Genomic DNA, 26,750 nt, shown 5'->3' with positions numbered 1-26,750 from the left:
TCTTTGATGGGAATCTGAAAAATTTTTAACGGCTTTATCAATAATCAAGGGAGAAAATCCACGGTCAATCGCAACTGCTCTCAAATAATTAAGTTCATTGGTAAGCAAAGATTCAGAGGAAGAAACTTTAAGCGCGCGGAATACATAATAATAAAAAGAAGCCATTCTTAAGAGTTTGTGTAATTTCGAGTTCATAGCAGTCACTACTACTGTTGCTGACAAGTTGGGGACATCCCAACATCATAAAATGCATGGAAAAAATGCGTATAATTCAATATTCCGTGCAAGAAAGTCATGTGGTGTATACATCAGCTTTTTTTTCCAGAAAACAATGGCAGGCTTCCATATGAGCACACAGCAATCAGTAATATAATTTGTATCAATTAAAAAAGAAAAACATATACAGCTTAATAAATTTTTTGTACAATTACCAAGCCATGGTTTTAAGGTAATAAAACTTCATGAGAATATTAATAACGTATTTTTAGACTAAATTTCTTCTTTCGTCATACCAAATGTAACAAAATTAAAAATGTAAGACGCTAGTAAATCAGAAATCCTTGAACGGCATTTAAGGATAAAAAAATCAATCACGAGATATTCTAATTTATTTATTAGCCACCCCATAATGAAAATCGATTACGTTAAAAATGGTAAATTTTGAAATTAAATATCTCGATCAATTTTTGTCTTATGGGAATCAAATTCTTTTTTCTTTTATAATAACCACACAATTGTCCTTATTATACTTTTCTCCTAATTATTAAATAATGACTAATTATTAAATAAGTATTAAGAAAATACTTATTTAATAATGAGTATTTTCTTCCTCCGTTCCGCATGGTAACTGGAAGCATACTTTATGGCTGTTCGAGAGGTCCTGGGCTCCAGTCCCGAGGAGGCCACAGCACATTTATTACGTCTCCTGCTTTAAAAAAACAAATCACTCTACAAGTGGCGCCCGAACTAAAAGGTAGTGGACGATAATTCTTCACCACCACGATGCGGCAACTGAGCCCCCTAATCCCCAGTCGCTTTTTAAAAGGGGGGAGTATATAAGGTATTTTCTACCTCTTATCCACGTGTATACGTGGTGTGATTGGAAAAATACTCGATGCGTATTCGAGATATCCACCGTTCGAGTCCCGGTAAGGGCATTGCACATTTTTCTTGTGTTTTGCTTAAAAAAAGACCAACTCGCTGTTCAAACTGGCCTTAGAAAGTCCTCCACGAAAGCATTTCTTCCCTTAGGCAGATAGCCTTCGAGGTTTTCTCCTAATCACATAAACAAAATAAAATATAATCGCATAAACCAGCCTGCATGAAAGTTTTCGTGATTTTCCCATATGTAACGTGTATACGATCCAGCTCTCCTTAGAAAGTCCTCCAAGAAGGCATTCCTATCATTAGGCAGATAGCCCTCGAGTGCTTAGCCTTAATCAAACACACCACACCATCATGTTATCATCAAAGGATAAATAAAAACCTGAGGCAACTCTGTAGAGACATTAGACATATTTTTGGAAGCAGGCAAGATGAAAAATTAGCAATCGCCTTCGCTGGGAATCGAACCACGGATCTCTGGAATCCCGGCCCAGCATGCAGAACCACTACACCACGAAGACACGCTAGGAAGGCGGGAGAAATACCTTGTAACTCTTTCAATGGCAGGTTATTCAAAAACCTCTGTACTGATAATAATTAAATTGTCAATTACCTGAATTTTAATAGACATACGTTGGCTGTTAAAGGGAGCCTTTTTGAGCCAGTTTTCCAGTCTTTTCAATTGCCTTTTTCTAAGACAAATATGTTTCTTCAATAGCAGACTTAATATAAAATTTGACATCTCGTAAACATTGCCGTAGCTCGAAAAGAAGGGGAAGAAAAAGATTGGTGGTGGTGGAGATATTTGAAACGAGCTGACGATTTACGTTTGGCACTTAAGAGAAATGATATGCCACGTGCTATTTTTTTCTATATGTGATTGGCATATCACGTAGCGTGGGAGGGATTTAGCGAATTTGCATCATATGCGGAATATTTCGGTTTCCCCAAATTATTCTTAACTTACGTAATGAATTACTTCTTGAATGCATTCATTTCCTGATGACCTTGAGTCATATGTTAACTATGTGTTATTTAGATTCATAAATACTAAAGTGCTAATTCTTTTATTCCTTACATTTGTTTTGACTTGTCGACAATGTCGAGTTTTGCGATTTTTATCTCTTTTTCATTCATTTTATATATTTTAAGGAGCAGGACTTTGCTGCATATACTTTGCCTCCATATCAGCAATAAGACATGGATTACACTCCGCTCTTAATGGAAGGTTTAACGCCTGAAATGGAAAAAATAGCAGAAAGAGAACTTTGTGAGACATCGCTCGTAAAGAAGGAGTCCTTGGCAAAAATTAAAGAACTCGTAGAACGTAAGTAATCATACTTTTGAATTTTTAGTTCCTTTTAAGAAAATGAAGTATTTATGAGGATATGATTTCGTAGCAATATGGGAGAACGGTCATACCTACAGGGCGTTAGCCCTGAAGGGCTATTAATTTCGTTTTGACATTTTGCGTCGAAAACTTCAAAAGTCTAAATCACTTTTCAAATCGTTGCCAACAAACATTATTGCGCATTTCAAAATGTATTATATTTAAAGAAATTAAATAATGAAGAATCTGTATAAATGTATGTGTTTCTCGCATTGTGATGAAACAACGGTACCTAGAGCCATCCAGTTTGAATAACGTACATCTCCACACGAACATGGGCATGTTGAAGCCCAAATGTGGAATCTGAAGTTTGTTTATTATCTATTTAGTGTTTTGTAAAGCATTTATGAGGTTTTTGATGAAGAAAGTCAATGATTTCAAAGGGAGCAACGGCAACACTGTACTAGAAAAAAAAAAAAAAATCTCCAGCGCGTGAAACTCAGTAACGGAATTTCTAAAGATATGCTCTTTTTAAATATTTTGTGATATTGCTGTTGAATTGGATTTTATGGTTTAAGTGAGAAGAACGTGATATTTAAAAAATAAAGGTGATCCAGAAAACGGTAGAAAACACCTCTTTGGACGTAAAATAAAATCTAAAAGGTTTTAGATTTTTTTTTAATTTTGTGTGTGTGTGTGTGTGTGTGTATGTTATTTAATGGCTTTTAATCTGGATAGAGGCAATTGGGCGTTTGCTTTAAAGGTGAAGAGTTGGTAACAGTCCTGGGAGGATGTAAGAGGAAAAATCAAAATTTGCGATAACAGAAATCAATGAAATGTAGATAAGAATATATAACTGAGTGGGGGTATGACTTCCAACTGAACATGACGGGATAATAGAGGTTTACTGGAACAATATGTGTGACAATGATGGAATATGTATATTTCACAAGAGTGGTGTTGGCTGGGCATAAGTAATTCTCTTTGAAAAAAAGGGTGCCTTTTTGAATGGCAATAAGAGAACTTTTATGATGTTTGATAGAAAAAATAAATTTTGATTGCACTGTTCCTGATGCAGTCATTTAGGTCCGATTTTTAAGTCTCTTTATACGACAGAGCTCTTGATGTACCAGGAAGTGTTTGTAATTCGTTAACAGGATATTGTTCTGAATGATTTGTACTTGGAGCATGTGGGTTTTCCACGCATAACTCAGCATAAAGCATAGCAGGCCTGAGTACTGTCTTATACAAGGTAATTATATTGCTAATGCAGAATTCCGTGTGATTTAAAAAAAATTTTACATATAAAAAGGTTCATGACATTATAAGGTTCCTAACTCCTTGTCTAAGATGAACGTCGAGGAACTTAGTCAACTATGTAGCGACTTATCGCTGAGTTCAAAACAACTAAGACGTAGACTCGAGAAGGGTTAAAATACCCTTTTATTCACTCAAATAAGAATAACAGTCGGCTCCCTTCTCGGGCTTACAGGAAGCCTCTACTCGGGCTTTAACTCAGAATAAGAAATAAGAAACTAAACTATAATTAACTGAAAGAGACTTAACCGAAGCTAAACACAATTATCTAACGTAGTTGCCCTTAAGGGGACTCATACACCTTAAAACCCATAAGATGTGCGAATAGGTGACTGTCCCAAGAATTGGGATAACTTATTTATTTTAAAAGCAATTACTACCAACTTTTTACAGCTGACTACATAATATAGCTGCTTTCTGAAATAGTGATCAGAAAGTTTGTGTTGCCACAAATATTTTTATACTTTAATCCGCTTTGTGACAACATTTTTCGTCATGTTTCCAATTGCGCGGACAGTTTGAAACATTCTGTTTCATAATTTAATTCCATATTTAATATATAGCTTTTATAACATTTGAAAACTACTGTTATCAGGTTCAATGTTCCGTCTTACTTTCTTTGGGAACATGCACAGACCTGACTCGGAACAGGGAGCTTACTAAAGCTATGTTCAATAAATGTGGGAAGTAGACAAGATACACAGGAAGGGTATACAAAACCCTTTATTTTTCACTCTTTACAATAATTTCCGTACTTCGGAATACAGAGACCAACTACTTGTGGTCTGAACGTAAGAATATAAAAATATTTAACTAAACTCTAACTTAACTTTGGAATAATAAACGTGGAAGATTGGCCGGATATTAACAGGAAGCCGTATGTAGTACAGAGAACTGTTAACACTACAATACGTTTAAAATTATCACGAGGATTACACCTCTGGCCTGGAAGACAAACAGCAACTGAGTAAAACTTCTAAGGCAAGCGGCCTGCTTCGACTAACTCCTTCCTTTCTCTCGCTTGGCAAAAAGCCACAACTTGAGTACTTGGCGTTCGCCAGACAAATTTTGCATAAATAAGTTAACGCTTTTAATTCTGGCCGGATGTAGAAAATAAGAAGTGATAGTAAAGATTTAAAATAAAATAAACGTTAGTAAAACTTAAGATCCTTACACTGTGCACCTAAAATTCTAAAAATTTCATGTTAAATTTTTATTTTATTTGGAGTTGAGTTTATAAAATGTATTTTATTAAAAAAAATTTGTAATGTTTCCGTCCATAAAATTTTTCAATGCTAAGATATTCATCAGATTGTTGGTTCAGTTAGAAAGTAGTGCCCATATAAAGAATTACATCCAATTTCACGTATGTACTATTAGCCATTTTTAAAATATCATGTGCTCAAGGTGGAAACATGGCGAAATATTTTGTCACAAAGAGGATTAAATTACAAAAATATTTGTGGCAACAGAAACTTTCTGGTTACTAGTTTCCAAAGCAGCTATATTATGTAGTCAGCTGTAAAAAGTTGGAAGTAATTGCTTTTAAAATAAATAAAATATCTCAATTTCTGCAACAGTCACATATTTGAAGATCATGAGGGGGTTTAAGGTGTATGAGTCCCCTTAAATTAAACTAGCCGGCGAATATCAAAAGGCGCGTAATATACGGCCGAGCGTAACAGCTCCAAGGGTGACTTACCCAGAAGGCAAACACGAGCTACTAAGGGCTCCTAGCACTCTCTATCGAAGTAAGCTGAATCTTCCTTAAATACTTCTTCTAACTCATTTGCATTCAGCGCGATTCTAAAAAAATTCTAAAGGTTTCCTGTTTTAATGCCAATGGAATTCGGCAGCAAAAACATGACATTATAAATTATCTCAACAAGCACAACATCGACATTATGATGATCAACGAAACTCACCTGCGTCCATATGACCGACTTAATATTCATGGCTACAGCATTATAAGAGAAGACTGAAGACATAACAGAGGAGGAGGCAAGGCAATTATTATTAAAAGCCACGTTAATTAAAACACTAAAGTTTCACTTCCTCGCAGTGGTGCTATGGAATACACATCTGCACTTACCTACAATGGGTTCAATGAAGCATATTTATTGATCTCAGTGTGCAATCCACCTGCAAATTTACTCAAAGATAATGTGATAATGTTTTGGACAGATTAACTTCCCAAAATTTTCCCACCATCATCGCTGGCCACTTTAATGCCAAGCACACCTCTTTGAACTGTCATACTCCTAATAGAAATGGTTTCATTTCAAATAACTTATGATGTTGCGTGGCCCCAATTGGTCAGCAATAGTAATAGTGATTGCTATAAACTGCAAATTATACAAACTCGTAAGAAGGGTTTAAATACCTTTTTATTCCACTTTAGAAATCACAGTTGCGTTCACTTGACGCTCACAAACTACGCCGACCCGGCGGTTAAACAAGATAGAAAAGTGCAACTAAAAATAAATGACAGGATGAATAAATAACGAAGTCACTATCTACGTAACTAACTTAACCGCGTTCTAAGATACAGCTGAGATTCAGCAAACTTTCTGATTAAGAAGTTGAAAGATTCAACGAACTGCCGAAATAGGCACACAGGCCGAAACGCGCGGTTCTTAAATTTCTACCTAGCAACCTTCACGTTCCCGATTCAAGAAGCACAATACAATCTCGTTTCTCTTCTATTTTAAACTCAATTTACTTCTGCTAAAATTTGAATACTCTGCGCGTTCTACTAAAATTTACATACTCTGGCATTGGCAATTCTAGGGGAAAGTAAAGGCTTGACAGGAAAGATAGCTTAAAATAAATGTTAGTTAAAATAAATATAAACCCTACAAACTATTTAATCAATAATTACGTGAGACTGGTTGCACCGGATCACCGAACTCGCTATTATCACAGCAGTCAAGGTGAAATCCTGGATATCGCATTAATGAAAAATATTCCCAACACTCCATATCTTGAAGTTATAGAGGATCTTAAGTAGAACCACTATCCTATAAATTTCGATTTTTATGGCTTCTATCCACCTGTTAAAAAAGAACTTTCTAAAGTTAACTTTCAAATTTACATGAAAGATGCTATGAAAAACGCTTCCTCACGTGTAATACTGAAAACTTTCTTGACCTTCCAAGCCATATAAAAGATTTATTTAAGAACAGGAATAGACGAAAAAAAATTGTAAGATAACCCACAACCCAGAGAAAGGCATTATATTAATTATCTTAATAGACAACTCATTAACTACCGTTCAGATAGTTGGGATATACTTCTAGAAAATATTGATATTTATCCAAAAACCGTTTGGAAAATTGCTAACTCAATTCGTACGACAAGGACCAATCAACTTTATTTAATAGGTCACGTGACTAGAACCCACTATTCAGAATCTGAAATTGCCACTCTTATGGTAAACATATTTAAAATAAAAAAAATTTTGGAAAACATCCTGGTGAAACTTCTGAACACGAAAACGAAATTCTTCACTCTGTAATTGGCTTTAAAAATAGAAGCTGCACCAATTTCATCTACCCTGCATCACCCCAGTGACGTCAGGACAATAATTAAAAACATTAAAAACATTAAAAAGCTAAAGGCTGTGATATGATTAATGATAAAGATCTGAAAACACTGCCAAGAAGATGTGTAGTTCTGTTAACTAATATTTTCGATGCCTGTATCCGCCTGTGTTATTTTTCCCAGCAATAGAAACATTCTATCATCGTAACTACACTCATGTCCATAAATTAAGGATAATTCGGAGTCACGCGGAAATCGAACTCTAAAATAAATATATAACCTGTAAAATCACTACGCACATCTTCAAGAATCATATGCCAATTTCAGGAAGTAACCAGATGATACCAATGGTACGTCACAATGACGAGAGTGTAAGAGAGTGATATATAAGGAATACAGGCAAAGAAGTAAAATTGTTCGCAGGCGCTATATAAGCATTTCAATGCAATAACCGAATAGTTATGACACAAAGGACGCATTTGGATGATTTTTGACGTGGTACAATTATCGGCCGTCTGGAATGTGGGCGTACCCAACTGGAAGTATCAGACGAACTTGGAATTGCCCAGAGTGTCATCTCCAGGCTTTGGCAACGATTCCAAGATGATGGTAATGTGAGTAGACGTTACAGCACAGGCCGCCCCAGAGTTATAACGCCGAATGAGGACCGGTATTTGGCAGTTACTGCCAAAAGAAACAGGCGGAGCACAGCCTCAGACCTGTCTCGTCAGCTCTCTTCAGCCACTGGTACGACAATTTCAAGGCAGACCCTGTACAGACGCTTAGGGCAGATTGGTCTATATGCTCGTAGACCTGTCAGATGCGTTCCACTTACTGCAACTCACTGTCGCCTACGGTTGGCCTGGAGCAGAGGGCATGCATTGTGGACACCGCAACAGTGGGCTTGTGTGATGCTTTCCGACGAGTCCACGTTTAGCTTGTAGGGTTTATATTTATTTTAACTAACATTTATTTTAAGTTTAAACTACCTTTCCTGTCAAGCCTTACTTTTCCCCTAGAACTGCCAATGCCAGACTATGTAAATTTCAGTAGAACGCGCAAGGATTCAAATTATCAGCGGAAGTATTCTGATTTAAATAGATAGGAAACGAGTTCGAGGTGTGATGTTCTTACTTCAAGAGCGCTGAGGTAGTTAGCGAGAAATTGAAGAACCCCGCGTTTCGGCCTATGTGCTTGGCGGGAAGTAGTGTTAATCGTTCAAGTGAGCTTCAAGTCTGCTGAATTAGCAGCGGTATTGTAAAACGCGGTGAGTTAGTTATTTTAGAGAGCCTCGTAGTTAGAGTCTTGTCTTTAGTTTCTTTTCAGGTTATTATTTTTATTTGACCGCCGAGTTGGCGCAGTCTGTGAGCGTCAAGAGCACGCAATTGTAAATTTTTACGTTGAATAAAAAGGGACTTAAACCCTTCACAAGACTCTGTGTTTTACCCAGTTTTCACAGTCACCTCTTGGTTGCGTGCAAGTTAGAGGCGCGCAACGCTACATTGGCGCCCGAACACTTATCGAACTGAAATGGCCGAAAATTCGATGGAAACCGCTGGACAACACCAAGAAATGACATGCCAGTTGGAAGGATTTGGATACCTGGTCCAGACCTTGAGAGCGTCAATCAAGGCAAACGTCCATTTCGACGGAAAAAATTCGGTGGCGGTATTTCTAGAAGGTCTAGAAAACCACTTTCAGCTCTACCCTGTTCCTGAAAGACAAAAAGTTGCCATCGCCACATCAGCACTAAGAGGACAGGCCGCGCTATGGTGGAAAATATAGGCAAATTTTTATTAGGGGAATTTGGAAGCCAGACATATACATTTGAAAATTTCAAAAAATCGTTAGTAAAGGCCTTCCCCATAGTGAAAGATCGCGCACGGCTCGAAGCCGAACTATATAGTTTCTATCAACGGGTTATAGCAGAATTGACGGACTTTATTCTACGAAAAATTAAGCTAACGGATATGCTGTATGGAAAGAAACCCGATGCGGAGATTATTGAAATAATATTACCAAGATTGTTACCCGCTGTTCAAGACTACTTTGAAATTAGAAACCCAAGCACATTGCAGGAACTCTTCGAATTGGCGGTGAAGTTTCAAAATCGCAGAATAGCGAAAAAAGCGAGAGGGGAAACATATTCTCAAAGTACCCGAAGGAAATCTTCAAATGAGGAAACCAGAAATGGAAATCGCTCTTATGGGGAAAAGAGCTATCAAGCAAACTCATCGAAACTCGAAGGTCAAGGCCCAAAAAGAAAATTTGAAAATAAACATCCGCGTACCCAGAAGGCACAGATTGAAAGGAAAGCTTTAAACGAGTAGAGGGGCCTGTGAAAGGGAGGGTCCAGACCCCGGAAGTTTTAAAAAAACCCTCAAATAGACATTTAAATACAGTCATCGTAAAAAACTCACAGCTACCAATTATACAAGTCCTGGTTGGCGATGTACCAGTAGAAGCCCTCATCGATACAGGAGCAGAAGGACATTTTATGAGTGAAAATTTCTTCAAAAAGAATTTTTATAGGGTACGATTAGCGGCGCAAGGAAAAACATGTCACTGCATCGGGAAATTATCATTAAATTTACAGGTAAAAGAGGAAAGTCTCAAAGTATTAATTTTTGTAGTGAAAAATCTGCAAAATTCTCTTATTTTAGGTATGGAGTTTTTAAGGGCCGCGAGGGCCAAATTAAATTTTCAAGATAGTTCCGTGGTGTTGGAGATGGACCAGAGGGTGGTGAAACCTGTGGAGACACCGCAAGTGGACCTTAGCCATCTGAATGACCATGAAAGGAAAGCAATACAGCAAGTGGTGACTAATTTTTCTCATTTGTTTTCAGAAAAACCAGGAAACTGCCAAATAGTCACGCACAAGATTCAATTAAATGCCGAAAAACCTTGTAGGACTAAACCTTATCGGTATGACAAACAAAAAGACGTAATCATCGAAGAACATATTCAGGAGATGTTAAAGAATAAAATAATAACGCCCATAAATAGTGAGTACGCGAGTCCAGTCGTACTATGTAGGAAAAAGAACGAGTTTCCTCCTTCGGATAAAAGGGCTTGGAGGTTTGCTATTGATTACAGGAAACTAAATAGTATTATCAAATTTCCAGTTTACCCTTTGCCGGTTATAGACGAGATCATTAGACAGATCCAATCGACAAGATATATGTCTACTTTGGACTTAACGTCTGGCTACTATCAAATAGCTATGAGACACGAAGATATACTTAAAACCGCGTTTATAACAAAATCGGGCACTTATGCATTTTTACGCATGCCTTTTGGGTTGTGTGGGGCCCCATCAACATTCCAGAGAGCTATGGACATTGTTCTAAAGCCTGTCCTAGGAAAATCAACTTTAATTTATCTAGATGATATAATTATAACGAGTAGTACGTTGGAACAACACATTAAGGATCTAGAACAAGTTTTTAAATTATTAAAAGAGACCGGTCTTACAATTAACGCCTCAAAATGCAAGTTCGCAACTAAAGAACTTAAATATCTCGGTTATAAAATTTCGCAAAAGGGTATAGAAACGCAAGATTCAAAAATAAAAGCTATTAAGAATTTCCCACCGCCCAACACCGCCAAGAAACTTTCTTCTTTCCTTGGGTTATGTTCTTACTATCGATCTTTCATAAAAGATTTCGCTAATATTGTTGAACCACTCTTAGTAATCAAAAGAAAAAGGGGTAAATTTACGTGGACAGCGGAAGCTAACACAGCATTTGAAAGATTAAAAGAAGCGCTAATTAATGCCCCTGTTTTAAAATTCCCGGAGGGGGACGAAAATCTGGAAATTGCAGCAGATGCGTCAGACTATGCGGTGGGTGCGATTCTTATGCAAAATAACCATCCTCTGGCATTTTTTAGTAAAACATTGAATCAGACACAAAGGAATTATACAGCTACAGAAAGAGAAACATTAGCCGTATTAATGGCTGTACACAAATTTCGAGTTTATTTCGGCAAAGCGCCAGTAACAGTCTTTTCGGATCATGCGGCTGTTGGTAGACTTTACTCGGGGAAAAACCTAACGCCCAGGTTAATAAGATGGGCTTTAAAACTCCAAGAATATAATATCACAATAAAATATAAACCGGGTAAGGAAAACAATGTAGCTGACGCACTTTCTCGTATAAAACTGGACGATGAAGGAAATGAACTTAAATGCGCTGTGTTGACTTCAAAAATTTTAGATTTTAGAGATACGGTTATTACTGAACTGAAAGCTGATCCTGAATTTGGAAATATCTATGCTTATTTGAAAGACCCCGAAAGCTTCGAGCACACAGATATCGATGCGATAAGAAATAGAGCAAAAAACTATGAAATAATAGATAATTTATTATTCTATACGAAAACAACAAACGAAAATCTTGAGTATAAACCAGTCATCCCAGCCTCGCTTCGATTAAGCATTTTGAAGGAATTACACGAAGCAAAAACAGCGGGCCATTTAGGGGTCCGAAAGACTTTAAAAAGGGTACGCGAGGCGGTATATTTCCCGCAATTATACAAAATAGTAACGGTGTATGTCAGGTCCTGCAATCAATGTCAGTTAATAAATGATATTAATTACAGCCCGGCCGGGTACTTAAATAGCATTCGCGCTACATTTCCGAATGAAATTTTAGGCATAGATCTTCTTGGTCCCTTCCCCCAGAGCGAGTTAAATAAAAATCGTTTTCTTTTAGTAATAGTAGATCATTTTTCAAAATGGACAGAAATTGTTCCACTTAAACGCGCGTCAGCCAAAACAGTCGCAGATGCATTCTTACACAGATACATTTTAAAATACGGTGCACCGATAAAAGTCATTAGCGATAACGGAAAACAATTCATTAGTCAAATATTTGAAAACATATGCAATGGACTTGGCATACGCCATATCAAAATGGTTCCGTATAGACCACAGGCTAACATCGCAGAAAGATTTAATAAAAATATAGTAAAAATAATTCGCAGTTACGTGAATAATATAATACTACTAATAATATAATACTACATCACAAGCGCTGGGATGGCTACATAAATGAATTAGCTTATGCTTTAAGAACGGCAAATCATGATACTACGGGAAAAACTCCAGCAGAATTATTTTTAGGCAGAAAGTTAATTATGCCTTTAGATAAATTATTCTTTGTGCAACAAAGAGAGCAGGAGTTTAAACAAAAAGATGTGCAAAAGCTGATTGATCAGGCGCTTAAAAGCTCGGATACGGCAAGAAATAGGCAGAAAATATATTATGATAGAAAACGCCGTGAAGCAGATTTTAAAGTTGGGGATAAAGTATTGAAGCGGAAACTTTCTTTATCAAGTGCCCCAGACAATTTTACGGCAAAGCTAGCTCCAAAGTTTGAAGGCCCCTATGTAATTCAGGAAATCAAAGGAGTAGTATTATATCTTAAGAACGAGAGAGGGGAAATCTGTAAAGCAAGTCCCGACCAGGTGAAAAAATACTATAATCCAAATGATTTTGAAATCCTTAAAAGTTTCTTGCAGGACTCAAGTCTAAACGAAGTAGAAGGTCCAGAGATAACAACAACTATTCCACCACCCAAGAAACAGAGAACTGAAGAGAGACCTAGCCCTTCTACAACCCGGACGTCGGTATCAAAAAGAAAAAAATAACTTTCAGACTCCAGCGTTTAAGAAAAACAAAAATACAGATGAACCGGGTAAAGAAACCGTGGTAAAGAGAAAAACAACACCTACAGAGGATCGCAGGAGAAATTATACATCAAGGAGAACGCACACACGGCCACAGAGTCAGGTGCCAGCAAGGCCGCCGTTCCGGAAACTGAAACGGCAACAGGAGGCACAAAAATACGAGGAACAGAAGAAATTCAAGAAGGACTCCAGACCGGAGGACGTCAAGACCAGCCGTCCCAGGGAAAAACGGAAATGCCAACCACCAGACGATTACTCCGCCAAGAGGCCAGCATGTAGAGGACGCAAAAGAAAAAGTAATCTGGACGACACTCGGAGGTCAATAAGGAGAAGATTGACATCCATGAAACCTCTAACTTGGGAACAATATTGCCAAAAACGAATGACGGAGTTTCAAGCATCGAAAACTCAAAGATAAGTTAAAACCTTCTATAAATTTTTTTTCTCTTTTGTTCCGAAATGTTATGCATAAGTACGAAGTTCTATGTTTTGACGAAAGTCAATATGTCTCGGTTGAGACTTAGTTTTGTTTTACTTTATTTAGCTAAGGCAAAAGTATTATTTTCTTTAAGTGTAAAAGCTAAAAACAAGCATTTTCTGTTGGTCGAAAGACTAATTCTGTTATGTTAAAGCCAAAATTTGGCCGAAGATAAAAATAACTTCGTATTCTTGTATTAATAAGAATTTTAGTTTCAGTGCCGCCAGCTTGGCGAAGAATGAGTAAAGTAAAAATTTATTTTCTCTTATTCATTTTATGGTAAATTGTAAAAATCATATGTATTAAAATTTTGTAAATGTACCTAAATACTTGAATGTTATGTAAAAGTAGAATTTAGTCTAGAAGCATATAACTGTAGATGCTAAAAGTGAATGCTTAAAAGCAATGAAGTCAAAATTTAAGTATTAAATTGTAGATAAAGTCATGCTTTAGAGCGAAAGCCTGCATGTTTAAAGATGAATGAGGGGGAAGTTAGAATGAATGTGTTTTGTAGGGTTCTCCTCCTACACTTGAATTTTTAAGAATGTTAAAGTAGCTCATTGAGTTGTAGAATGTCGAGTAAGGTGTGTCTATTTGGTCGTTGAATTCTAACAAATCATGGTGGTTAGGGGAAGTGTTGTAAGACTAAAACACGAATATTCCCGTTTGACACCACACATGGTGGAGAGCCAGGGTAAAGTTAAATTAATGCTTGAAAAATTGAATGAATGTGAATTAAGCAATAACTAAGAAAAACGAATCGTTTAAAAACAAAAATTTATTGTGTCAAGAAAGTGTAAATCATAATGTATTTAGAAAGATACTGATACTTATTCCTTCCAGATGCTGGAAGGAAAGACCAAGATTGATTGATGAAGTCCAGGAAAAGTTGCTGTAAGAAGAGAGAGTTATAACTATCAACAGAATTTTAGTATACAATTTGTTACATAAGATTTTTTTTTTTGTGTAAACGAGGTTCTCGACAGTTAGTTCAGAATTTAGAGAAACTTACAACATAAGAATAGATTATCCAGTCCGCACCTCAGTGTTGAGGTATCACCGGAGCCAAAGGCTAAGAAAGTTAACTGATCAGCCAGGACTAGGCTAAAGAAAGAAGATAATTTTGAATTTGAATTTAAAAATATAATTCCTAGCAAATTTTGAGGTCCACTAACTGAAAGATGTATTGACCTCGCCAACATCTTTATTTACAAGACTTGAGTATTTACAGAGATTAATCACATTTTGACAAATATCAAAAAAGTAATACATAATCAGAGTACATGAGTAAAATTAATAATAAACAATAGTTATGATATAATTCAAAAGGAACATAGCTAATCATAGATTGAAATAGTAATGAAGAACAGAATATATAAATTTCATTTTCAAGCCACAGATACATTGTTTATACATAAATTGTATTTTCATTGGTGTATAAGAATTCCACATATTTGGAGAGCAATTGGCGACCTTTATCATTTAAGAGTAATTTACATAAAAGGTCGAGATTCAAAGATTGAGGAAAAAGTTCTTTTCGTTTTCTGTCCAAACTTGGACATTGAAGAATCATATGTAAGGCATCTGCTTCCGCTTGTCCACATGTACAGCGGCTAGGTGGCGTTTTTAGTTTAAATCTGTTAAAATAGCATGGGAAGGCTCCATGATTTGAAAGCAGTTGATTCAGAAAAAAGTCGTTAAAGTGTCTCTTTTCGGAGATTCTAGGAAGAATCTTGAATGTTAATCTGCCCGTTTCTTCTTCTTGCCATCGAAGTTGCCACAGAGTGAGAGCTTTTTCTTTTGCTTGCCTTGCGATGAAGCTCAGAGGAAGTTTACATTCTATGTGCGCTTCAGAAGTGATACCTTTTTTGGCGAGTTCATCCGCTTTTTCATTACCTCTGTAGCCTTGATGACCTCTTATCCAATGTAATTTAGCTTTAGTTTGGAAGACGAGCTTTTTAACTTCTAGTATTTCTTGGTTTAGGGAGTCAAATTTTTTCAAAGATTTCAAGACAGCTTGACTATCAGTATAAATATGGGCTATATGCTTATTTATTATTAGCCAATTGAGGGCTGATTTCAACGCTTGGGTTTCGGCTTGAAATACTGAGCAGTTAGGATTTAGTTGAAAAGCAAATTCCGCTGTCAATGCGCCATTCCAATAGACACAAAAACCCGCTCCTGTGCCTTCTTCAGATTTGGAGCCGTCCGTAAAAAGGTCATAGTTTCTATTAATTGGTAAGTGATCATCCCATTCATAAGTCATTATTGATGCAGGATGGATTGACCATTTATTCTTGGGAAAGTCTAAGGTTTCTTTTGGAAAATGTAAATTTTCAAAAGTAAAGTCTGACCAGCCTCTTTTGGTTCTTTGAATAGCACTTTCTTGATCCAGTTTAATATCTAGTGGGATCAAACCGGCTAAAATCTGTAGAGCAGAAGTCGGAACAGTTTTATAACATTTTGTCATAGCTAAGAGGGCAACTCTTTGTATAGTATTCGCTTTAGTTCTCATTTTAACAGTTGGCGGAAACCACCATGCTGCGCAGGCGTAGACTGCCGTTCTTTCTATAGCTCGTTTGTAAAGTTCTTTCATAACTGCTTTAGAGAGGCCGGGAAATTTCATAAGTCTGTTAATGATTTTACATACTTTTGTTTTTATATAGTCTAAGTGGGGAAGCCAAGTTAGGCATTCATCTATGATTATGCCCAAGTAGTTAATTTGTTTGCGCCTTTTAATGGTGGTGCCGTTCAACTTTATGGTTGGGGCTGAGTATGCTGCACCCCTCTTTTTAACCGCGATAAACATTGAACTAGATTTCTCCGGGGAGAAATTAAGTTTGCAGTTTGTCGCCCATTCAGTTATCAGTGATAGGGCGTTATTAGCTCTGGTATAAATTTGTTGGTGGGTGGCTCCTGATACTATAAATAGTACATCGTCTGCATAGGCTTGTATTTGCGCTCCCTCACCATAGTCTATTTGGAGTGCAGAGTTCATGACAATATTCCAAAATAGTGGCCCAGAGTTTGAACCTTGGACACAGCCTTTTTCTTGTGGATGAGAAAGAGAAGTGTTGTTTACTTCATAGATAATTCTTCTATTTACTAACATTGATTCAATTACCTTATAAAGGTTGATAGGACACATAAGATTTCTCAGTTCTTGTAGAAGAAAAGGCCACCAAATATTATTGAAAGCACTTTTAATATCAAGAGATATAATATTCGTGTAACAGTTATTTTTCCGATTGTTTTCAACTGTGTCAATTATGTCTTTTATGGCATCCGTAGAGCAGACTCCAGCTGTAAATCCGTACTGTTTATTACTGAGTTTGTTGTTTGAAAATAGGTAATAGTTGAGCCTATTAGTAATTAACTTGTCATAAACTTTGCTCCATGTGTTTAGTAGACATATTGGTCTGTATGCTTCTGGAAGTTCCAAGTTTTTGCCTTCTTTGGAAAATAGAACGAGTTTAGCGTTTTTCCAGCAATCAGGAAAAGTACCTCTTCTAAGAAGTTCGTTAAATAGTACCGTATGTACTATTGGATTGGCGTGGAATGCTTCTAAGATTATTTCTTTAGGAATGTTATCCAATCCAGGAGCTTTGCCTGAATTGAGTGATTTAAACGTGAATTCAACTTCCTGTTTGGTGAACGGAGAATCTCGCTTAGCGCCATATCGAATCTTAATTTGATTTCTTATTTGTCTATGTCCAATTGAATCTGTGCTCTGATCATCAGCTGGGAAGTGATGCGCCATTAACAATTTGAGAGTCTCATCAATGGTCTCAGTCTTTGAATTGTCTGGTTTAAGAAGCGCTTTAATTTGAAAAGGAAGGGAGATATTTCCCTTTGCCAAATCATAATGTATGCCAAAAGGAGATTTTGGATCTATACTTTCTAAGTGATTTTTCCAGCATGTTCTTTTGGAGCGGAGAATCTCTCGCTTGTATTTGGCTAAATCTTTTTTGTATATAGTTTTATAATATGCTCTTAGGTTATCATCTTGAATACAACGCTGATAGCGTTTTCTTTCTGCTAAGATTCTTTTTCGCATAATATTAAGCGATTGAGTCCACCAAGGGACTCCTTTGTGTTGAACATTGAGGAATTTTCCCTTTGCTTTAATTGCTTGGTCGCAGATATATTGTATTTTTTGGGTCCAGGTAATTATTAAGGCGTTTAGGTCGACTGTATCTATCACATATTGAGGATTGATAACTGAAAAGTAACTACCAAGTTGTTCTTTAAGTGTGAGCCAGTCCATCTTATTCAATTTATACTTCCTTCTTATTGCCTGATTTGAGCTTTTATCATAGGAGATTTCAAAAGTTACGTACCAATGATCGCTAAGCGTAGGAACGTCCAGGACTTGCCAATCATAAATTATATTTCCTTGGGATGCTGTTAAATCTATCCAGCTTTTTCCTCTAGAACAATTATAGGTTGGGGGACCTTGAGGATCGTTTTCAATAATGAATTGTCTAGAAATCAGAAATTCTCTAACCATTCTGCCTCTGGGGTCTTCGAATGGAGAACCCCATAATTCACTTTTAGCATTAAGATCACCCAAAATAATATTATCTTTATTACTTGATAAGTTTCTCTCGACTAAGTCGAGGAGAGAAGTTAAGTCTGTAAGGTCCGTGACTGGTGGGCTATAGCAATTAAAGATCGTTAGAGATCTTTGTTCAAAGTTCAGTTTTACGATATTCAAAGTTGGAGTGGTCAACATGTTGAGAACCGTAAGGTTAGGATTTACGACCACAGTGGCCGTTTTTGGAAGTCCATCATTTGTATAGATGACTTTAGTTTGTAAGGGAAAACAAACCGGTTTGTTGTCAATACAGTAAGGTTCCTGCAAGAAGACCAAGTCATAATCAAAAATATGCACTTTAAGTTGTGCGGTAGCAACGTGAGAGCGTGCTAAGTTGATTTGTAGTGCTCTTAGATACTTCTTTTGAGGAGTATTATCCATAATTTATGCGTTTCTTAAGTTCATCTAGTTCTAAAATGCGACAAGGGCAGTTTTTATCAAAACTTGAGTGTCCTTCGTCGTATTGTTGCTCGTTGTTGGCATTTCGTTCCGCACAATTAATACATTTGAGAGTTGAACTATCGCACTCTTTGTGAGAGTGGCCCACCTCGCCACAGTGACCACACGCTTCTTCCGTCTGACATTGCTTTGAAATGTGCCTAAATTGGCAGCACTTGAAGCATTGTGTAGGTCTTAAATATTCTTTAATGTTAAATCGTTCCCAATTAATGCATACCTTTTTAATTTTTTGGAGTTGCTTGAAAATTTCTGGGGTGACCTCGCACACCCAGTGGTTTTTGTTCTTTTGTTTAATGGGGAATAAAACCGTTAAACCTTCCCCAACAAGTTCTTCATTTTGAGCCTTTAATAATATTGGTAGTTCTTCTTTTGTGATATCCTTTGGGATATCATAAATAATTATTCTTGGAGACCGTTTTAGTGGTCTGACTATTTGGAGTTCCTCTTTTAGTTCTGGTACCGAACTAATTTCTTTTTCCAAAATCTCAAGATCGGTTTCCTTGTTCGTTTCAATGAGAAGTCCTCCTTTCGAGACTTGTTTGACTCGTTTGACTCCGATATGGAGTTTGGAGGGATCAATTGACTTCAGTACTTTTTTCTTTATCGAGTCTGGTTTGTCCCCATCCGTTTTAGGGTAGAGGATGGTAATAAATTGTTTGTCTGGTCTTTTTCTAGATCTTGAACGATCTCGTTTTGGGCGTTTTAAGATTTCGGCGTATGAATCTTTTGCTTGATTATTATTGACAGAGGCTTGAAATTGGCCTTCTAGTTGGGCCATTTCAACACATTGTTCTGTCAATAAGTTAAACATCAGTTGAAACTGATGTCTAATATCAGCGGCCACATTTCTATTTAGTCCACTTGCTTTATTTTTAAGAATGGTTTCAAGGTTGGCCACATAGGCCTGGCCTTCTTTAAGAATGTCTTTTGAGTCCATTATGATTAATCACCAGATATGCCAATATAATATTACAAATGCCAGGGTAAGACCGACTTGGTACCCTAGGGTTCACACCAAGTCAGTCAGAAGTAGTAGGCTCGAAAGGCTCAGGATTTCGACCCTCTATAAAGAGGGAGCCCCCCGACCACGCCAAGGTACCCGAGCCCTGGGAAAGCACTAGAAATCAAGAACAGAGAAACAGTACTCGTAAAATGCGCTTTTTAAGCACTAAAAAATATGAAATCGCATTTCAATCGCATTTCTAATCGCATTTCTAATCGTATTCTAATCGCTTTCCCCCGGGGGGAGAGAAACTTACAACAGGTCGTTTGTAGGACCTGCTTCCAAGTTTTCCAAATTCTGGCAGCGGCAAATGTAGGGTTTATATTTATTTTAACTAACATTTATTTTAAGTTTAAACTACCTTTCCTGTCAAGCCTTACTTTTCCCCTAGAACTGCCAATGCCAGAGTATGTAAATTTTAGTAGAACGCGCAAGGATTCAAATTATCAGCGGAAGTATTCTGAGTTAAATAGAAAGGAAACGAGTTCGAAGTGTGCTGTTCTTACTTCACGAGCGCGGAGGTAGTTAGCCAGAAATTGAAGAACCCCGCGTTTCGGCCTGTGTGCTTGCCTAGGAGAATTGTTAATTGTTCAACGTGATATTCAAAGTTTGCTGAATTAGCAGCGGTATTGTAAAACGCGGTGAGTTAGTTATTTTAGAGAGCCTCGTAGTTAGAGTCTTGTCTTTAGTTTCTTTTCAGGTTATTACTTTTATTTGACCGCCGAGTTGGCGCAGTCTGTGAGCGTCAAGAGCACGCAATTGTAAATTTTTACGTTGAATAAAAAGGGACTTGAACCCTTCACAAGACTCTGTGTTTTATCCAGGTTTCACAGTCACCTCTTGGTTGCGTGCAAGTTAGAGGCGCGCAACGCTACAAGCTTGCAGTCTGATTCTCCCCGGACTTTCATATGAAGAGCTCCAGGTACCCGTTACCACCAAGAAAACATCATTGAACGACACCGTTACAGTGGTGCAGGAATGCTCGTTTGGGGTGGAATTATTCTGGGTTCCACAACTGACCCGCATGTTCAAATTGGAACCATGACAAGCCAAAACTATCGGGACGTCATTCTGGAACAACATGTACGTTTGTTTCGGGGCGCCATGGGCGCACAATTTGTGTTTATGGATGACAACGCCCGTCCTCACCGTGCAAACATCGTAAGCGAATGGAGGATATCACCCGTATGGACTGGCCAGCTTTCTCACCGGACTTGAATCCAGTAGAGCACGTATGGGACATGTTTGGCCGACGAGTTACAGCCCGTCAACCTCCTCCTACATGTCTACCGGAACTTCGGAAAGCATTCCTTTTTGAGTGGTGTAATATCCCCCAAGATCAGATCGCTAATTTGATAATCAGCATGGCTAGGCGTTGTACGGACTGTATTGTATCGTCTGGGAGACATACAATGTATTAACAATCATACCAACCATGTAATATAGGTTTTTTGTAAATAGGTTTTTTTGTAGTTTGCTGCAGGTAGAAAAAATCGGTTATTTTTTTTTTTTTATAATATCAAACATATAGCATCTGTTTTTGCTCTTTACCTTTTGTTTAATAAATAAGCTTTACAAATAAGTCAAATTTGTTTTGCTTCTAACTATTCCTTTACCTGATTTTGCATTATCCTTAATTTATGGACATGAGTGTATTTTTAAGCCCGAGAAAAATCCTAGACAAATTACAAGCTACCGTCCGATTAGTCCTATGTTTAATAAAAGTATTTCTTGTCATTTGGATTTCAATCAAATTGTTACTGGACATGGGCCCTTCCCGGTGTATCTTAAAAGATCTGGCATACAAGAGAATGAATATTGTCATAATTGTGGAGTTGTCGGATCGGTAAGACACTATGTAGAAGAATGTACACTTACTTATGACATAAGAAAAAAATATAATTTTATTAAGATTTTTACAGGTGCTGAAAAAGAATTTAAATTTGCAAGGGAACTTATGTGTTTTCTAAATAATAATCGCTCTGATGTTGGTATTTTTATTTGATAAAAGTTTGTTCTTAAATTTTGTGTTACAATAATTTTAAATTGAGATATTGGTGTTTATATGGAATTTTAACATAATTTTATTCAGTGCGTTATGTGGTGTATTTTATGCTTTTATATAATTTTGTATTTTATATGTATTTCATTGTTTTTGATATATTTAATACATCTTGTGTAATCAATGTTTTTAATGTATAGTTTATAAGCTTAAGGATTTTCAGAGTGTTGAGGCTCTGGTTTTGTAGAACAAAATGATTTGTCTTCTGGTGTTTTTTATTGTATAATTACACTTCCAACCACACATTTATTTTGAGGATATAACATGTTCAGTTTAAATCTATTATAGTTTTGTATGGTTATCACATGGAGTAATTACCAATGTTAATTGTTGTTTTGTATACTATTTGTTACTGAAAGAGAAAACTCTTAGATAACGCTTACGTTAATGTACACATTGAAACATTACTTACTGCCATTAAGTTTTATGTAATTATTATATATTAATTTATTATGCCGCTGAGAACTAGTGTCTCAGCGGCTTGTTGGTATGATCCTTCCGCTGGTCATATTTAGGCGGATTATTGGTAGTGGGGGTTTCTGGAGTTCTGTGATTTTATTTTGCCGGTTTTGCTGATGGTTTTGTTGGTTGGAGACTTTTACACTCTACATCGATCGATTTGAAGTGTGCTGATTGGTCTTTTGCTTGTTCTGAGAATGAGTGGTTTGTAATTGTTTTGACCTTTCCTTATACAGTAAGACCCCGCTTAACGCTGTTTCGTTTAGCGCTGTTTCGGTTTAGCGCTCTTTTATTTCAACCCGGGGTTCTCCGAAATTGTGCGCAGCGCTAGGTTTCCAAATAACATATCCGAAACAGTGTAGTTGTGTTTCTTGCTTTGTGGACGCATTTTTATCATTTGAAACATTTGTTGACATTATTGTAAGTTTAAATTTGTATAATACTATAACGATTAATACAGTGACAAATATTATGATCTTTAGTTTTTATCATGGGTGATAAATAAAAAACAAGAAAAGAAAGCAACCAGAAAAAGTATTTCACTGGAAACTCAAATGCAAGTGATTAGAAGATTAGATTCTGGTGAACGTCAATCTCAAATGAGTGCTGCATTGATTTTGGCAACTTCAACAATAAGGACAATTCTTAAGAATAAAGAAAAAATACTGTCATCGGCAACTGCAACTACGTTAACAAGCTCTGCAACTAGAATTACCCGTTCTAGAAATAACATTATAGAGGAAATGGAAAAACGACTGTCTATATGGATTGACGACGAAATTGAACGCAATATGCCATTAAGCCAATCTATCATAATGCCTTCTTGACAAAAAGGCAGAAAATTGGAAACCCAGAATAGACTGAATGATCTGACTGAGAATTTTATTTGTTTTTAAAAGTATATGCGTTTATATTGTTTTATTTTTGTAAGAAATAAATGTTTGATTTTATTTTTATTAAAAAAACATTATTAAATTTAATGCCTAACCATTTTTTATCCGTCTTCCCCTAACCCCATTATTTACATGTTAAGATAGCCTCGCTTAGCGCTGTTTCGCATTACGCTCTACTTCGATGGAATGTATCCCCCGCGTTAAGCGGGGTCTTACTGTATTTTGTTTTTACTAACCACCAATGTTTAAGTTTTTATCTTCCGTTTTTTCTTGCTTTCCTGTTGTGATGTTTGCCAGTTTATTTTCTTGGTTTTCTTTACATGTTTTTTGTTACCCGGGGCCCCTTAACACCCTTTTGTTTCCCGATTATAGTGTTTTTAAATTGAAGTTTTTAGGTTTGTTTTTAATTTTACTGCCTGTTGCCGGGACATGGCCGGGTTGCTGGATGCCCTCGTTTGTGGTTTTTGCTTGGCGCAGCCCTTGTTTGTCATAAAATCTTGTCGATTAGGTGGATCGGGCTGCGCCCTATTTGTACCGTCCGATTAGTTTGTTACCGGCTTTTAGAAAAGCATTCCAAAGAATATTAAACAATACACTCACATCTCACTTAGATCGACTTGAACTTATTGATGGCAAAACAATTTGAATTCAGAAAGGGACATTGCACTACTCATCAGATTCAGAAGGGGACTCGTCAGATTTTAAACCTAATAGAATTCATCGCCCAAGAATTTCAACAAAGAGAATGGAGTCGCTGCATGTTACCTCGATTTTGAAAGAGCTTTTGATTGTGTGTGGCATTCAGGCCTCATCGATAAATTATCAAATTTTATACTGCCACACAGCTTCATAAAACTTATGGTAACTTATCTTATCAGAAGAACTTTTCAAGTCAGATGCAGTAATGCTCTTTCACCCAAGGAAATTATCTACAGTGGTGTACCCCAAGGTTCGGATTTAGGACCGAAACTTTTGAATATATTCATAAATGATATGCCACTTCCAATATTCTAAAGTATGCCGACGACATAGTAATTCTAATAAGCTCTAGACATCCACAAATTGCAATAGAAAAGTTACAATTTCAAGTAAACACAATAGCCAATTCGTGTAAATTATGGAAGATTAAACTCTTCAAAATGCTATGTAGTAGTATATCGGTCGATATAAAAAGCATTTTCCAGAACAATATGGATATTAAAATCGACAATACTTCAATTGCAGTTGCAGATGCCTACAAATATCTAGGTGTTTATGTAGATAAGTCACTTACTTTTAAAGAACATATATATGTTACAAGCAAAACTAACGCTGCTTTTATGCACTTTACCCCCTAATTGGCAAGTGACAGGTGAATGCAGGGCCCGGACACCCGGACGGCTTAATATGACAAATCGGGTATCGTCGGGTACCCGCACCTATTTAGAACAACACAACCCTGGCGACTTTCTGAGAGGGCTGCATCGGGAATACATTAATGGAGAATATGTGGTATTGACGTGGCCAAACAAGGGCGTGTGCATATATATGCTTCAGTATACAATTAATAAAAAGTTTCATACATAGGTACATTGGTGGTATAGGTACATTGGATACATATATATATTGGTCTAAGTGGTTAATGAGATAGGCAAATAATAAACATTTATACATTAAAAGAAATGAAACACTGACGCAACTGGCGCAATAATGCAGAAGATGACAATTAATGAATACACGTAATCGTGTGTCATCCTATATGACTATACATAAACTACTAGAAATGATATGCATAAACACATACAAATGATGGCGATAAATGAAAACACATAATCATACATTATTCTACTGGATTATACACACATCAATAAAAATACACAAATGATGGCGATAAATGAAAACACATAATCATACATTATTCTACTGGATTATACACACATCAATAAAAATTATACATACACACCTATACGTTGACAGAAATGATACACTGAGAATGAAAATTGTGTGTCAGTGTGAACGATGACAACTAAAGGTTACACATATTCGTGTATTACCTTACTTGGCTATACATATATATTAGTACAAATGATACACTTAAACACTTGTACGTTAATGGAAATGAAATACTGAAAATGGCACCTATACATTATACGATAGATAAAGAATAATGGTAACACGTAATCGTGTATCATCCTAAGTGGCTCTAAATACAGTAATAGAAAATCAAAATTAAATCTACGTGTTAAAAAATAATCTAATATTATGCTCGTAAGGCCAATACTCCTTTACGCTGTCCCTGCCTTGGCAACGGCGAATAAAGCAGAAAAATTTTCTCCAAAACAAAATTTTAAGATCTATTAAAAATCCGTCTTAATTTGAACGAAATTCACAATTGCATTAAGATTTGGAAATACATCACATCAAATTCTGATTACTGCACATAATTTCTTCAAAAGCATCAATAATTTAACATATACGGCAATTAAAAACCTTATTAATTATGATCCCACTGTTGAAAGTGTTGTAAGAAGACCGAGAATAATCCATCATAATTCTTAATCGTGTATATGGTGTATATATTTTGTGTTTATACACTGACTACCAATAAGTATTTGGACACCTGTGATAGAAAAGGAAAACTAACTTTATTCAAAATCAATAGTTGGTAGAGCCTCCAAGAGAGGTAATTACAGCGTGGACCCTCCGGGGCATACTTTCCACAAGTCTCTGTATGAGAGCTAGTGGTATTTTCTTCCCCTCGGCTTGGAGAAGACATAGAAGTTCCTTCACGGATTTTGCACGGGTAGTGCACCCCTGAATTCGGCGATGCAACTCGTCCCAGAGGTTCTCGATAGGGTTCAGGTATGGACTCTGGGCAGGCCAGTCCATTCGATGAACTCCATTGGCACCATACCAAGCCTTGGTTAACGTCGAAACATGACAGCTGGCATTGTCGTCCTGAAAGTAACAGGGGTCCAACCCGTAAAACTGCCACAACATAGGAAGCCCATTGGCCATCCAAAATAGTGCAGTAGGCATCGGAGTCGAGCTTACCATGAATGGGGACCAAGGGTCCCAGCCCATATCAGGAGAAACACCCCCAGACCATAATTCCACCTCCGCCGACCTTGACTGTTGGTATAATGCATTCTGGCAGGAAACGTTCTCCAGGTAGACGCCAGAAAGACCCTGCCATCCGAACGTAAAGGGTGAACCTTTATTCGTCACTCCAAAGAACCCGTTTCCACTACGGTCCAATTTCGATGTGCTTTGCACCCCATTAACCGAGCAACGCGGTTGGACTTTGTGATCAAAGGCTTATGGGCAGCAGCACGACCATGAAATCCAAGCAGATGTGCTTCCTTACGGATGGTATTCATTGAAACAATACTCCCGGATGCCTGTTGAAACTCCTCGTGGATGAGGGCCATCGGTGGGGTGCGGTTCTTCCGAATTTATCTGGACAGCACTCGTCGGTCTCTATCTCCCAGTTTCATTGGTCTGCCGACTCGGGGCACATTCCGACAATCACCGCTCATCTTTCACTTCTTAATCACATAGGCCACTGTCGATTTTTCGTACTTCAGATCGCTAGATATGTCCCTTAAGTATCGGCCACATTTGTGATACCCGATAATTATACCTTTCTCGAAATCAGAGAGCTCCGAACTGCGAGGCATCTTGCATGCGACTAAAGCCGATGCTGTTTCCTACACGATATATACCGGCGGAGTCCGTGACGTACCTTAGGACCGCAGATACTGGCAAAGCAGAAGGACATTGATTTATTCATTGACTTTAAGCTTATGGACTTTGTTTCGACTAATATCTGACA

At 37.1% G+C, this 26,750-nt stretch overlaps 2 protein-coding genes across 2 annotated transcripts in view; one reads left to right on the top strand and one right to left on the bottom strand.

Moving 5' to 3' along the window:
- The window catches only part of LOC118196852 (glycerophosphocholine cholinephosphodiesterase ENPP6-like), a 765,277-nt gene that overhangs the window by 592,752 nt on the left and 145,775 nt on the right, over window positions 1-26,750 (bottom strand). The gene's annotated exons all lie outside the window — the stretch shown is intronic.
- LOC118201473 (clavesin-2-like) overlaps window positions 1-26,750 on the top strand; it is a 107,919-nt gene that overhangs the window by 56,840 nt on the left and 24,329 nt on the right. The window contains exon 2 of the mRNA XM_085827483.1: window positions 2,257-2,431. Coding sequence (XP_085683609.1) covers window positions 2,305-2,431 — 127 coding nt within the window. The 5' untranslated portion in view covers window positions 2,257-2,304. The remainder of the gene's footprint in view (window positions 1-2,256; window positions 2,432-26,750) is intronic.

Source organism: Stegodyphus dumicola, chromosome 12, assembly GCF_044657685.1.
Source record: "Stegodyphus dumicola isolate Sdum_Otavi_A_Nest chromosome 12, ASM4465768v1".
NCBI lineage: Eukaryota > Metazoa > Arthropoda > Arachnida > Araneae > Eresidae > Stegodyphus > Stegodyphus dumicola.
This window is presented reverse-complemented; position numbering and strand designations above follow the sequence as displayed.